Raw genomic sequence first — 14,994 nt, forward strand, 5'->3', positions numbered from 1 at the left:
TGCAACGACCTGCCTTGTAACAGGGGTGACACATAACAACAATGCTGAAACAAATGCATTGGCTGCACCTTTGCTTCTGGGCTCTATTTCAGGTGCTGGTTCTTACCTTTCAAGCTCCTCCTGACCTAGTACCCACACCTCTGAAGAACCGCGTCTCTGTGTGCAAACCCATGCACTAGTTTCTCTTCTCCGGCCAGCTTCCCCTCCTGAGGCCCTCTCGCAGAACTATTCAGTTCTCATCTACTTGATGTAAGGTGTTTTTTAGTCACTGGACCCGTTTTCAAATGACCTACTAAAGGAGGTTATGAGGGCACTGCCTACCTTTAGGAAGGCATGCAAGGTGGCATTTCATGAATAACACTGAGGATATCGGTCCTGCAGAAAACGAATTATTATTGCCACGCCTGTATCTGCACTGAGATTGTCAACTTCTGGTTTGCGTGTGTGTTGGTGTATACTTGCTCCCTCCTGAGTGTTCATGGATGATATATACTTTTATAGGTATGAGTATCACATGCATACTTTGCATTCTTAGGTTCACATGTAAAACACCACAGGTGTGCACCTAGGTTACCTTTTCTCCACAGTCCTAAACATATGTCCTGACTTGGATAGCCCATTCTCATCGGATCTTGGAAGCTAAGTAGGGTTGGTCCTGGTTAGTACTTAGAATCATAGAGTTGGAAGGGACCACTAGGGTCATCTAGACCAACCCCTTGCACAATGCAGGAAACTCACAACTACGTCCCCCACACACCCCCAGTGACCCCTAGAAGATGGCCAAGATGCCCTCCCTCTCATGAACTGCCTCAGTTCATAGAATCAGCATAACTGACAGATGGCCATCTAGCCTCTGCTGAAAAACCTCCAGGGACGGAGAGCTCACCACCTCCCGAGGAAGCCTGTTCTACTGAGGAACCGCTCTAACTGTTGGAAACTCTTCTGATTTAATTTTAACCCATTGGTTAAAATACTTGGATGGGGGATCATCAAGGAGGCTCAGGGTTGCTGCACAGAGCCAGGCAATGGCAAACTACCTCTGTTCAGCTCTTGCCTTGAAAAACCCTACAGAGTTGCCATAAGTCGGCTGCGGCTACCTAAATATGACTGTCCATTTTCACTTGAAGAACGCTACTAAAGTTTGCCATCTTGTGGGAGAAACTGAGAATGGCAATTTGTTCTCCTTGAGCAAAAAGAACCAGCACTGTTTACGGTTTGGTTTTGAGATGAAACAAAAGAGACGGACGACTGTTAAAAAATAAAATAAAAAAAAAGAAATCAGTACCTTAAAAGCTTTTCTCTCCGTTTCCAGTGGCTGCTAATGCCAGTTTCATTTTTAGTGATTTTTTACAACCAAATATGGACAGGCTATGCTGTCTTCTCACCGTTAACGCCACATTTTAAAACATCAATCATGTCTGACTTTTAAAAGGTCGATGTTCTAAATGAGGTACTAAATGTCTTTGCCAAGAATGTACCAGTATTGACAGTACAGACCGCAGCAGACTAAAGAAAGATGACACAGGCCCGCCCAATATATCTCGCCGTTTATGGAGCATAACCCACTCCATGTTCTTATTCTGGGGCTAGTTACACAATTCTGTTCTTGGGCCCTGATAATTGGGTTGCTGCTGTGTTTCGTGGTGTGGCAATCTTCTGGCATAAGATTCTGACATAAAAAGCAAATCTTTGAAAATATGGGTCACCGAGAAAGTCAAAAGGGAAGCAGTGTTTAGCTGACACCAGTCTTTACCTGACGTTGGTTAACGTTGGGTGATTCTTCAGTGCTTCCGCAAACGCCTTTGCGCCTTCGTCCCCAATCTGATTACCCCACATGCTGTCAAGGAGAAAAAGGCAGGGCGTGTGAATGAAAGCTGGCTCCACCTTTTCTCCCACATGGAACTACACTGTGGAAACCCAATTCTGAAGTCAGACTGAAATGAGTGCGAGATGACGCATAAACCTGGAAGCGAGTTACATTAGAGCTGGTTGCCCAGGAAAATATTTCCACAGACCAACTAAGGAGTGGGTTCAGACAGGAATTCTATAGCCTTAGTTCCAGGAACAGGCGAGGAGTGTTTTAAATTTGGCTAAGATAGAAATTGCATCAAGATGGGTAGCAGAAGTTCCAGCTACAATTGAGAAATAACATGGAAAATAGGGATGTAACTGAATTGGCATAATAAATCTTCTGAGAACTTATAACTTAATGGTTACAGTGTAAGTATTTAGAATCCATTTATGGCAAAGCATGAAATATTACTCAACATCTGCATTTTCATAAATAGTGTTACGACAGGGATCACCAATTATCTCTACAAATAGGAGAGCTTGAGTAGCAAATAACAATATCTGTGAATGATGAACCAATTGTGTTGCTTCATATAGGATGCTTTTCTTAGCTTTTCTGAGAAGTAATTTCAGTGTCTGTGTACAGATTTGTCTCTTGAAAAGCCAGATTGGCAATTTAATCAAAGTAATGTTCCATGTATGTGTGCTTCAAAGAAGCCCCCAATGTTACCCTGGAAGAGGCTATGGCTGCCTAAATGGGATAGTCATAGCACAACTGATTATTTGGCATTAAAGGCCAAAACAGAACACTGGAAAACATTTCTGCCTCAATATACCTACATTACCTGCACATAACAGCCAAGGTGCGTATTAGACCTTGCATACCAGGAAACCTACGAGTCACACCCTATATGGTCTATGATTTCTAACACAGAGGCAGACCACAAAAACTGCAGGGATGCCACTGGAAACCACACACCCCTTCAGCATGTATTAGTCATCCCAGACATAACATCTGATGTACACAATCTACACTCTATTATGGTAAGCCCTGAGCAAGGGCCCCAGATCAAGGGTTTATTTATTTTTATGTATTTATTTACTACAACATTTATATCCCACCTTTCCTCATGGTTTAAAGCGGTTGCAGATGAGTCACACAATGAATACTTGCAAGAGTGTCCGGGAGTGCCTGGCTCCCCAGACTTCCCAACAGGAGTACCCCCCTTACCTGGCAGTCCCGGAGGAGCAAGTCAGGAGGGGGGGAGAACCAGCACCTGCCCAGCACACAGTGGAACACCGACAGATCCAGTGCAACCTCGAACACTGGTGCGAGCGTCCTACAGTACGGGTAGGGTTGCCAACCTCCAGGTACTAGTTGGAGATCTCCTGCTATTAAAACTGATCTCCAGCCGATAGAGATCAGTTCCCCTGGAGAAAATGGCTGCTTTGGCACTTGGACTCTACGGCACAGAAGTCCCTCCCTTCCCCAAACCTCGCCCTCCTTAGGCTCTGCCCCAAAAACCTCCCACCAGTAGTGAAGAGGGACCTGGAAACCCCAAGTATGGGTGGGGCTCAGGGGAAGACGCAACACAGCGGGAAACCAGGAAGAGGGCTAGCCCAGCCTTCCCTGGCTACGCGCGTCAGCTCAACCATGAGAGAACGGACACAGAGCAAGGCGACTAAGAAGTGGACGGGGGCCGGATGCCCCGCCCTTTGAGAGGCAGGCATGGGAGATGGCTCCCAACCAGGGAAAGGTGTTGGGGCGAACAGGGGGAAGGGCGAGGCAAGGCCAATGGAGGGGCCCTGTGTGACGGCAGGCTAGCAGTCATGGAGAAGGGTGGAGTTGGAAAATCAAGAGAGTTGGGACAGGATAGGCCTTATTGGAAGGGAAGGAGAAGGGGGTGGAGTAACCGCCCTATAAACAGGGAAACTCCCAAACGGCCAGGGAGGAAGTCAGCTGGAAGGTTCACTGGTGCAGGAAATGGCCAGCCAGGGGGAAAGGAGCATGCTTGGGTTCTGGCAACCATTCTGAGGCTGGGGAAGCAACCTTGAAGGCAGCTGGAATCACAGCAGAGAGCAGGGGTTTGGGATGGGCACTCCTGAGGTGGAGCTGTGGCTATATGCTTTGCATGCAGAAGAACCCAGGTTCAATCCCCAGCATCTCCAGTAAAGAACAGGAACCAGGTCGTAGGTGATGTGAAAGACCTCCACCTGAGCCCCCAGAGAGTCACGGCTGCCAGTCTGAGTAGGTGACACTGACCTTGGTGGGCCAAAGGTATGAGTCAGTAAGGCGGCTCCATATGTTCAAATTTGAAGGCAAGGGAATGAGTTCAGGGTGGCTCCAAAGAACCCAGTGGTGGGATCTGAGAAGAAACCTGACTAGGCTAGAGAATCAGGCAATGTGAACAAGCAGGATTCAGAAAGATAAACACTTATTTTTGTCCAGATATATTTTAAAATATACACTTATTAAAAATTAGCAAGGACAAAAGTGATCTCACTTACCCAATTTCATACATAGTTTTACTCTTCTGGATGGCATAAGCAAGGCTTTTCCCTCCCTCAGTGGTTATTTTGTTGGCTCCTATTCTGCACAGAAATGTATTAATGGCACATCTTTAGCCTGAAGACAAGTCAACAGTCCTTTCAAAGCTATTCATTACTTCAGTGCACTTTCAGACATTGACAGCAGTGCTAGAGCACACGCCTTCGAATAGATCTCACTCAGCTCAATAAATCTCACTCAGGTCTTGAGAGGAAGCACTAGTCTTGTACTAATTGCATTGGTGAAGGTAAAGGTAGTCCCCTGTGGAAACACTGGGTCATTACTGACCCATGGGGTGATGTCACATTCCAATGTTTACTAGGCAGACTATGTTGAAGAAGTGGTTTGCCATTGCCTTCCCCAGTTGGCTACACTTTACCCCCAGCAAGCTGGATACTCATTTTACTGACCTCGGAAGGATGGAAGGCTGAGTCAACCTTGAGCCGGCTACCTGAAACTGACTTCCTTCGAGATTGAACTCAGGTTGTGAGCAGAGCTTGGACTGCAGTACTGCAGCTTACCACTCTGTGCCACGGGGCTCTTGGATTGGGTCTACATTAAATTCACAATTGCCCCCAATTTCCCCTTCACACTGCAGACCCCTTCATGCCACTCCTTTGGGTCCCCTGCCTTCTAGGAGCAGCATTTTGTGGAGATCTATGGGCTGCAGTGGGAGAGGGAGAGGCAGGAAAGTTCCATTCTGCCATTAGAAAATTTAGCCTGGGTCCAACGCAGCATCTGTAATATCCCTCTGTTCACTCCTGGGGACCTGAAGGGATCTTTATTTCAAATTCCATGCAACAGGGAATGAAAACCACTAGTGCATTAGCAGAAAGCCACTTTGTGCCACATGATTTCCCATTCTTCATATCTAGAGTCTGTTGGGTCCCTAACTTGTGCTTATTAACAACCAGCAACGACAATGATAATAAATAATTATAAACAAAGGCTTGAAAGAGAAAAGGCTTGCTATGAAATAATAATGAATAACCAGATCAATGGGGACAGTGTCCGTGGTTAATGGGTTACGAGCATGAATTCCACAAAGGGATAATCATGAGCTGCTGTATGAAGGCTAATGGTGACAGCAGAAGTACATTGGCTTGGATCCTGCCAAAAATCTCGGCTGATGGGAGGCTTTCTGCCAGCGGAGCTTGATTTCTTCCCCTCCTGCTCCAATGTCTTCTGAAATGCTGCTCCTAGGGGACAGATGTCCCTCTGGGACAGCCCAACAGGTTCTGCCGTGGGAGGGGGAAGTGTCAAAAACCGCTTCTCCCTTCTGCATATGGCAGGACCCAACCCTGTCAGAATCAGAGGCACATAACGTGTCAGAAACTGCAGCTAACCCTCAGTTCAAGAAAAATGATCCTTCTCCATATTGGCCAAGTTTTGCTTGCATCAAGATACGCAGGAATGAGAGAAAAATGCAGATACCTACTTAACGTATATGAGGCTTGGGCATTCTTCAATGAGTCTTGCAACATATTTGGCTCCAATGTCGGTAATTTGGTTGTTATACAAGCTTTTGGGGGGAAATAAGTCAGTGAATACAAGTTTACATTTGCCATTTTGAACTGAAACAGACTTCAAAGGCTCATCATATATACATGATTTAATTATTTAGGTAATTAGTCCTTTGGGGCACAGGTAGGGTTGCCAACCTCCAGCTACTAGCTGGAGATCTCTTGCTATTACAACTGATCTCCAGCCGATAGAGATCAGTCCCCCTGGAGAAAATGGCCGCTTTGGCAATTGGGCTCTATGGCATTGAAGTCCCTCCCCTCCCCTAACCCTCCCCTCCCCAGACTCCACCCTAAAAACCTCCTGCCGGTGGTGAAGAGGGACCTGGCAACCCTAGGCACAGGTCTGTTTATTAGCTGTAAAAGCACCTAGTAAGTATACTCTTTTGTGCTACCTCCCACGTTAATTAAGTAGCCCTGCACAATTGTTTTCAGTACTCAGTTTCCCTGATCAAGCTAAGAACATCCCCATCCATAGCCAGTTTATAAGCATGTATCACTTGCTGGGTTGGGCACAAATTGGGTGTGCATTCACAAATGCAACTGAGCGAGGACGCAATCTGTCAGCTTTACATTGCTATGGATGGGATGAACATTTTAATGAGCCTTTGCATATACATCTCCACTCATGTACTGGTTGCACATTATCATGAGCGCATAAATCTGAATTTTTTCTCATGATGGTACTGAGATCCAAACTAAAACACATGGACATTGTGTTCACTTTGAAAGATGTATATGTGTATAAACTGATCGTCCTCTCCAGAATTCTTGCAAGGGGCCCCAATTCCTTCATGGATGCCTTTAATGCATAGAAGATAATTCACAGTGGGTAGCCGTGTTAGTCTGTCTGCAGTAGTAGAAAAGGGCAAGAGTCCAGTAGCACCTTAAAGACTAACAAAAATATTTTCTGGTAGGGTATGAGCTTTCGTGGGCCACAGCTCACTTCTTCAGATCTGAAGAAGTGAGCTGTGGCTCACGAAAGCTCATACCCTATCAGAAAATATTTTTGTTAGTGTTTAAGGTGCTACTGGACTCTTGCCCTTTAATGCATAGTTTAGAGGCATAAGCTTTGATCTATTTATGTGAACAATTTTCTTACTTGCATGAGGAATAGGGTTGCCAGGTCCCTCTTTGCCACTGGTGGGAGGTTTTTTGGACGGAGCCTGAGGAGGGTGAGGTTTGGGGAGGGGAGGGACTTCAACTCCAATTGCCAAAGTGGCCATTTTCTCCAGGTGAACTGATCTCTATCGGCTGGAGATAAACTGTAACAGCAGGAGATCTCCAGCTAGTACCTGGAGGTTGGCAACCCGAGAAATCACATACCAAACCACTTGGTGAAGACATTGGCGAGGTGATATAACAAAAAGCAATATATTAAAAATACGTTGTGAGAACCATCCCAAAGCACTCAGCCATGGCAATGCAGCCTGGTGTTGCTCTGTTGAGGCTCAAGAAGAATCCTTTGGCCCTGTTCACACATACATGTACAACGTATGTACCTACATGCATTTCTGTTTGCATTATACTGTTTTATTGTGTTGTTTTTGAGCTGTTGTAAGCTGCCGTGAGCCTCGCATGAGAAAGGGGGAACATAAATGAAATAAGCTGGTGACTGCAACACCAGGTTAGAGGAGCAATCCTAAGCAGGTCTTTCTCAGAAATAAGTCTCATATGATTTAATGGGGATTACTCCCAGGGGAGCGTCTTCAGGATTGTGGCCTATGACTTCCATGAATGAATCACCAGAGATTGAATACCAGAGACAGAGGTTTCCGATTGCCCCAAACACGCTGCTTTTCAATGGAAGCAGTTCACATTGTTGTGAATCATGTGATCAAGCATGCATTTCTCAACAATCCCTTGGGCTTTGGCGACAGCCATCATAGGAAGGGAATAAAGAGAGACTAATTCCTGGAGAAACTTGTCTCTCTTCTCATGGTACCAGGATATTTGATTTAAAATATTTCGATTCTGCTTTCCCACCAAATCTAGGCCCTCAAGCGAGCAACATATAATAAAAGCACAAAGATAAAATATGTAATGTTTATAAACAATTACATAAAAACACATAATTGTTATAAACAATTATTTTGTTGATAATTGAAATGCAAAGATAAAAACAAGAAGCAGATCCATACCATACCAGTGGAAATGTTTTTTCTTGGCACACGAAAATTAACAAAATATAGCTGGACAGGCTACTCCAAAACCTCATAATGGGGGTTTAGAAAAGTTCTCCAGACCCCCCCCCCAAATAAACAGGTTCTAGCCTCTTTTGAAGTAACTCAACATGTTTTATTTGCCTATTACACAACTTCGGCCAAGAGGCCCTAACTGCAACCAGGCCGGTACCGCAGCCCTCTAAAAAGAACCTAATCTTGGTTCTTCCTCCCAGACTCCATCAAGAGGCAGATGGCATCTCCTGCAAACACTAGCTTGCATTTCATGTCTGGTTGAAGGCTCCACAGTTTGCAGACAAGAGTATTTAGCAATATGAGATGAGGAAAAATCTACCAAGCTAGGCACGAGCCTGCTGAGAGGAGAAAAGCATACGCAGCTTGAAGAGTTATAAAGCATCAGTGGTTTGGGCCGCATGCTGTAGTTGTTGTTGTTGGATAAAGAAGTTGTAAAAACAACAGCATTTTCATTTTTGGTTTTTTTAATGCAGAACAACCCTGTTATGGAAAGTTGGCAAACCTTGTGTTATGGAATGGAAATCCAAAGTGTCTTAAAGTGTGAATCTACTGTTATCCAAAGTGGCAAATTAAACCACCAAAAACTTGTAAACAGTTATGATCTTTATTTAAAAAATCCAATGTGGGGCTCGTTATCTGTCTGTACATGCTAAGGGCATGTGATAGGGCAACCACATGTATTTATTCACGTCAGTCCCATTCACATATAAAGCAAAAAGTGATGGGCGGGGGTGTCTATTTTTTACATGAAAGCAAGCTCACAGGAAGAATAAAAAGAGTTGGTTTTTATACGCCGACTTTCTCTACCACTGGAGACTCAAACCAGCTTACAATCACCTTCCCTTCCCCTCCCCACAACAGACACCCTGTGAGGTAGGTGGGGCTGAGAGAGTGTGACTCAACCAAGGTCACCCAGCTGGCTTCGTGTGGAGGAGTGGGGAAACAAATCCAGTTCACCAGATTAGCCTCCGCCGCTCATGTGGAGGAGAGGGGAATCAAACTCGGTTCTCCAGTCCATCGCTCCAACCACCGCTCTTAACCACTACACCACACTGGCCTTCCCCCCTTACCAGCTCTTAACCACTACACTCTCAAGGCCTTCCCCCCCTTCCCTGCTCTAATGCACTGCACTCCATTTCTCGAACCACTTTTCTCCCATCCCTGTTCCCATACTGAAAGTGAGCTGGGCTTGGGAAGGAAAGTACTCAAAGCGTCAGAGGACAGGTAAAGGTAAAGTGGAAGAGAGGAGAAGCTATCGCTCCCCTTCCTTGTATGCTCTGCTTCCCGTAAAAGAAATGGCTATCCCAACAATCCTACATTTGGATCAGACCCGTAAATGCCTAGTTTGGGCCCTTAAACTTTAGTGTCAACCATTCACCCTACTGAATACTTAGGGAAGAAAGAGTCCACTCGAATAACTAACTGAAATGGCATCTTACACTCGTAGGCTGAGTGGATTCACACAGATGTGGAGGTGAGAACATGAGACTGATTCATGTGTCTAGTACACGTTAAGTCTACAGTTGGCCACTGCATGCATGTTGAGTCAATGCTTGCTGAAGTTATCACAATACTGCTTTTAAAACTGCGCTCAAGCCTATTCACAACCCTCCTTTCAGTCCAGATAATTAATTCTTAATATGATAGCTACCTGTGCTTTATTCATACGTACCCCAAATAAGTCACAATTTTGTACTTTGACAGCTCATCGTAAAGCACTCTTATTCCTTGATCTGTGATCTGATTAACGCTTACCCTAAATTAAAAGAGAGAAATGGGGGGAACAGCAACAGATGGCACAGCGATATACATTAAAGAGAGACACAAACCTCATGTAACAACCACATATGTTTTCTTTACAACACCATAACTCCAAGCTTGGAAGTCATGCACAGAGAATCCCATGTGGGTCTACCGCCTTAGACGTTTGCTGAATAAGCAGGGTTTCGTGTATTCTGCACAGTTATCACACAAGTTATCACACAACTGTGCAGTTATCACACGAGTGCAAAGTCTGTTAATGAGTTCAGAACTGAGCGGCATCCTGAGAAATTTAAACTTTGATTAAACAATAAAAAGCAAGCTTCTAAAAGCTCTTAAGACTATGAAGAAGGACTTAAGTGTGTAAAGCTTCCAAAGGCTGGGGGTCAGCGGGGCTTCCAGTGACCACAACATGCAACCTTAGTGAGCTGCATAGCTCCTCTCCCTTCTCTGTGATAAGGTAAGAACAAATGATGTGGAAAAGGAAACCAATATTCACAGAAATCAGTTTTTTCCTATCATTGTTTATGTCGGTCCAGAATTGTTTTAAACATATCTATGTTTGGAAGCTTGATACTGACACTACGCAGGGACTGTCTGAGAAGGATGTACCTAGCCCAAGAGCTCACCTGAGCACTGCCAGCCTGCTGAAGCAAGGCAGGAGTTGCTTTATTCCATAATCGTTGATATTGTTGTTGTCCAGGTCAAGAGCCAGGCGCTTCTGGAAATGATGCATGACGAAGGAAATGGCGCTGCAGTCGGCCGAGTAGGCGTTGCAGTAGGTCAGCTTGATGTAGTTGGCCCGCATGCCCTTGGCCACCACCTTCCCCACTTTCTCATTCTGCGTCTCATAGATGCACCTCAGCATCCAAACAAAATTGGGCAGAACTTGAACCTGTTTGTACTCCTTCAGTCGCGCCCGGGTGAGGCCTTTCAGGTGGGACTTCATGCTCTCGAAGAAATAGGCGAGGAGAGCCTTCCTTTTCTTCTTAATCGATGCCGGTGAAACCAGGTGCCTCAAGAGCTTCTGCCTGGCCTTGGAAAGCAAGCCACAAAGGAAGAGGTTGGTGAAATGAAAGTGCTCGTTATTGCGGAAAGGATCTGCTCCGGTGGGACGGTAACTATTCAACCAGCTGATCGGGAAGCAAGTGGGCAGGGCGGTGTCTGGTGTAGAGCATTCGGCGAAAAACTTCAGTAGCTCCTTCGCGCCCACTTTCTCATCCGTAACTAGGAACAAAGCTGTGAAAAAGGACTGCAAAGTCACATGCAGGAACTCATAGGAAGATTGGTCCCCACAGTCTCCATAGCGAGGAACGGCTCTGAGGAACCCTAAGTGTAAATCCTGCTCAGAGAGGCTGGTGTTGATCTCCTCTTGGTCAAAAACGAAGACGGACTTCTCCATCCCCGTGTGTGCTGTTTTACTCAGTGCTAACAAAGTGTCCTTTTTGGACCTAAATGTCTCCACTTGACTTCTGCTATTCTTCTTCAACAATTCCGTCTTCTGAGTTCGGTTCAAGTGGACTTCGGTCATGAGCAAGAAAATATCTGTCAAGGTAACGTTGCAGTCAGGGAGCTCATGGCTGTCAAACGCAGAGTAGAAATGATCATAACATTTGAAGATAATCCAGCAAAATAGAGGCACTGTACATAAACTGCTCATATTGGGGTTGGCTTCCAGCTGGTTCAAGACCAAAGTCCGACACCCTTCATCTTTGAAGAACATTTTGGTATATTCTTTCAGGTTACTGCTGGAAAACCCTCGGAGATATACCTTCTTCCTGACAATGTTTTTATGGATTTCTGTACCAGTCCTTGCTGTCAGGATTTTCCTAGATCCCTTCAGGAGTTTCCCACTAAGGAGACCCACAAGCAGAGCGAGAGGGTGGATAGATTCATTGGGTGAGCAATTCTCAGGCACACTGCTGAGATCAAAGTCCGAATGAATCTCATCAAAGCCATCAAATGTAAACAGGACGGTGTGAGGGAACTTCAGGATGAAGTAAAAAACCTCCTCTGGGTCCTGGTCTGGGAAACAGTTGTACTTGAACAGGAGGTCTTTTAAACATATAGCTTCATCCTGTTTGAAACAGCTAAACATCCGGCATCGGAAGCGGAAAAAGAATTTGGCTCCTACCTTGAATTCACCTTTAGACCACAGATTCTGCATCTTTTGCAGCAACATGGATTTCCCAATCCCTGCATCACCAAAGACATAGACTGTCTCACCGTCTCCATTAATTAAACCAATGTTATCATCAAGTAGGTCTTCCAAGCCATTCACACTGCCAAGTTTCTCATTGTTGTGATTGATCAGCTCCATAACGTTGGTAGAATACGTTTCTTCAAGCAACATGTCCTCCTTCTGGGCATACGAAGAGATGAACTTTGTGTCCCGTCCCAAGTCATCTCTAAGTTTCTGATGATACCTGCTAACTAAAGACAAAATTGAGAATTACTAAAAAGAAAAGCTGTACAAGCCCTGGGGTTCCTTGGGCTTGTGTTTGTGGAAAAACACATATCTACATTTGACCTCCAAAGGTCAACTGATTCAGTACCAGGTGAGTTTCTGTGGGGACAGTGTCCTTCAGTGTTACTCCTTTGAAGATGCCTGCCACAGCTGCTGGCGAAACATAAGGAAAGAAAATACCAAGACCACGGTCACACAGCCCGGATAGCCTACAAGAACAGACCAAGGGAATAACTGATCAAAATTGTCTCTAACAGCAAATTTCACAGTCACAGGCTTCATCATGAAGGCAGAGGAAGAGGCTATGAGGCTATCCACAGACACAAGATTGAGGTTTGCACATACTCAGTAGACTCCCTAAGTATTCAAAAAAATATTCACTTGAAAATTTTAAAAGGAGGGAGAAGAAAATACATACATTTACACACACCCAACTCACCTGATGGAAGACTGAGAATGCTACCCTTAGAATGCTGAGAGCAGCTGAGTCAATTAAAGGTGTTGGGAGAGAGAACAGGGACAACCTGGGACGTTGGCCTTCTCAAATATTTTATAGTATCCTGAAGGGGGAATATCCTAATGTATTATCGGTTTCCTCTCACCTGCCAGGATTCTTCATAGAGTCCCCAGCTTGTTCCCATAACTAACAGGAAAATAATTGATTCTTACCCAACACAACAGCAGCAAAACCGGGCCACCCAAAGACAAGGATGGGTTTTCTACACAGTCAGGGAGACGTCACAGAAAGATATGACTTCGAATAGAGAGTTGGGGCCTAACAGTCCATTACGTTGTCCTCACTTTCTCCTCAGGTCTGGCGCGAAGACTTTCAATTAGATGCGCCTTGTGAGTTTCTTGCTTGGAACTCAATTGCCAGTTGTGTGGGGGCATGATTTGTATTGGGAACAAAGTACGCCTGAATAGTCCTGAAGAGCCACAATTTACCTCACTGGGAAACAAATCTGCCCAATGAGGCAAACAGCAGGTCTCAGCGCCATTTCAGGCCAGAAAATTTGAATAGAGGGGAAATTTCAAAATCTCCCCTGTGGTGGGTCTCCTACTCCTCTTTAATATAAAAGTTCCTCTCTAATATAAAAGTTTACAGGTGAGTGCTAGACTGACCATTTGCCCACCTGTGTAAGCAAGCTCCCTCCGCCCCCACATCATCCGCACTTGATCATTTGAGCGGTAGAAGAAAAAATGGGGGGCGACAGCACAGATGCTGTGATGCCACTTCTGGGTGATCACCTGGAAGTGATGTCACAGAATCACACACACACTGCCCAGGACCCAGGATGGTGCTGCTGCACTCATCTTGTTAGTGGCTTCCTAGAGGCACCTGGATGGCCACTGTGTGAACAGACTGCTGGATTTGATGGGCCTGGGTCTGATCCAGCAGGGCCTTTCTTATGTTCTTATGTAAACTCCACTGAGCGCCTATCAGAAAGGTAACAAAATACACACAATTGCAGACCAGATGGAGGTTTCTGCATACTAGGGGGTGGGGGCTCCAGAAACATACAGGAAAAAACCTCTGCTTCCTACATAAAAAAGAAGTCCCACCCCATCCCAAGTGGCCAAATGGGAAGTGAGTAAGCTCATTCATCTTGGCGAGTTCAAAGCAGTTAAAAAAGGTAAAGGTCCCCTGTGCAAGCACCGGGTCATTCCTGACCCATGGGGTGACATCACATCCTGACGTTTCCAAGGTAGATTTTGTTTACTGGGTGGTTTCCCAGTGCCTTCCCCAGTCATCTTCCCTTTACCCCCAGCAAGCTGGGTACTCATTTTGCCAACCTCGGAAGGATGGAAGGCTGAGTCAACCTTGAGCCGGCTACCTGAAACCGACTTCCGCTGGGATCGAACTCAGGTCGTGAGCAGAGCTTGAACTGCAGTACTGTAGCTTACCACTCTGTGCCACGGGGCTCTTCAAAGCAGTTAGGGGTCCGTTAAAGGATCAAATGAAAGAAAGCAGAAAGGGGAAATTGGCCAGCCTCAAGCCTCTTTAACGTACAATGGTCTGGAGGAGGAGGTTTTGGCTGGGGAGGGTTTTCTCCATCATTTCCTCTCTGCACTTAATGAGTCCTTGTGGGCTGGCTCACGGCACCTTGTTAGCTCATATTTGACCAACACTTGGAATAGACAACAACAAACTCTTGAAGTAGGACCTCCTACCTGGGTCGGTATTTTCCACAGGTTTCTTACTAATGACGTCTGTAGGGCGAAACCCGATCTCTTCCAACCATGGATGAAGATCATAATAAGCATCAGCAACTTGATGCAGAACAAAGATGCAATACTCCGCCACTTCCTCTCCTTTGCTCTGGGCTAGATCCAGAATTTTACGGACCTATTTAAAGACCACACAGGTAGACACTGAAGCTGCTACATGTACTAAGTCTCTAAAACACTCTCAAGCTTTGTACAGAAGGCAACATGGCGAGAACAGGTACAACAATCTCCACTTTGCTGTCCTACGACATAAATATCCCATTAATTTTCAGAACACTGAACTTTCCAGAAAATCTATCCCCTCTTCCTTTCTAGCCTGCCTTCTGGGTTTCTCTAGCACTTAGCAAACCAAGGTTAATTGTTCAGTAGGATGCTTTGAAACCATCTCTGTCTGGCTTGCTTCTCTAATCATAGCATAATTTGCAAACAGAACAGGCAACATGGGCTGCTTCATATGCTATGACTTCAACAGGTATCAAA

General features: G+C 45.3%; 1 protein-coding gene across 2 annotated transcripts in view; it reads right to left on the bottom strand.

The window, feature by feature from the left end:
• The window catches only part of NOD1 (nucleotide binding oligomerization domain containing 1), a 33,502-nt gene that overhangs the window by 16,235 nt on the left and 2,273 nt on the right, over positions 1–14,994 (bottom strand). For both annotated transcript variants that reach the window (XM_056857426.1, XM_056857428.1), the window contains exons 2-7: positions 14,458–14,632; positions 10,448–12,251; positions 9,730–9,813; positions 5,778–5,861; positions 4,300–4,383; positions 1,754–1,837 (exon numbers count right to left, since the gene is read on the bottom strand). In XM_056857426.1, coding sequence (XP_056713404.1) covers positions 1,754–1,837; positions 4,300–4,383; positions 5,778–5,861; positions 9,730–9,813; positions 10,448–12,251; positions 14,458–14,632 — 2,315 coding nt within the window. The remainder of the gene's footprint in view (positions 1–1,753; positions 1,838–4,299; positions 4,384–5,777; positions 5,862–9,729; positions 9,814–10,447; positions 12,252–14,457; positions 14,633–14,994) is intronic.

The sequence above is a fragment of the Euleptes europaea genome, chromosome 11 (genome assembly GCF_029931775.1).
Source record: "Euleptes europaea isolate rEulEur1 chromosome 11, rEulEur1.hap1, whole genome shotgun sequence".
Taxonomy (NCBI): Eukaryota; Metazoa; Chordata; class Lepidosauria; order Squamata; family Sphaerodactylidae; genus Euleptes; species Euleptes europaea.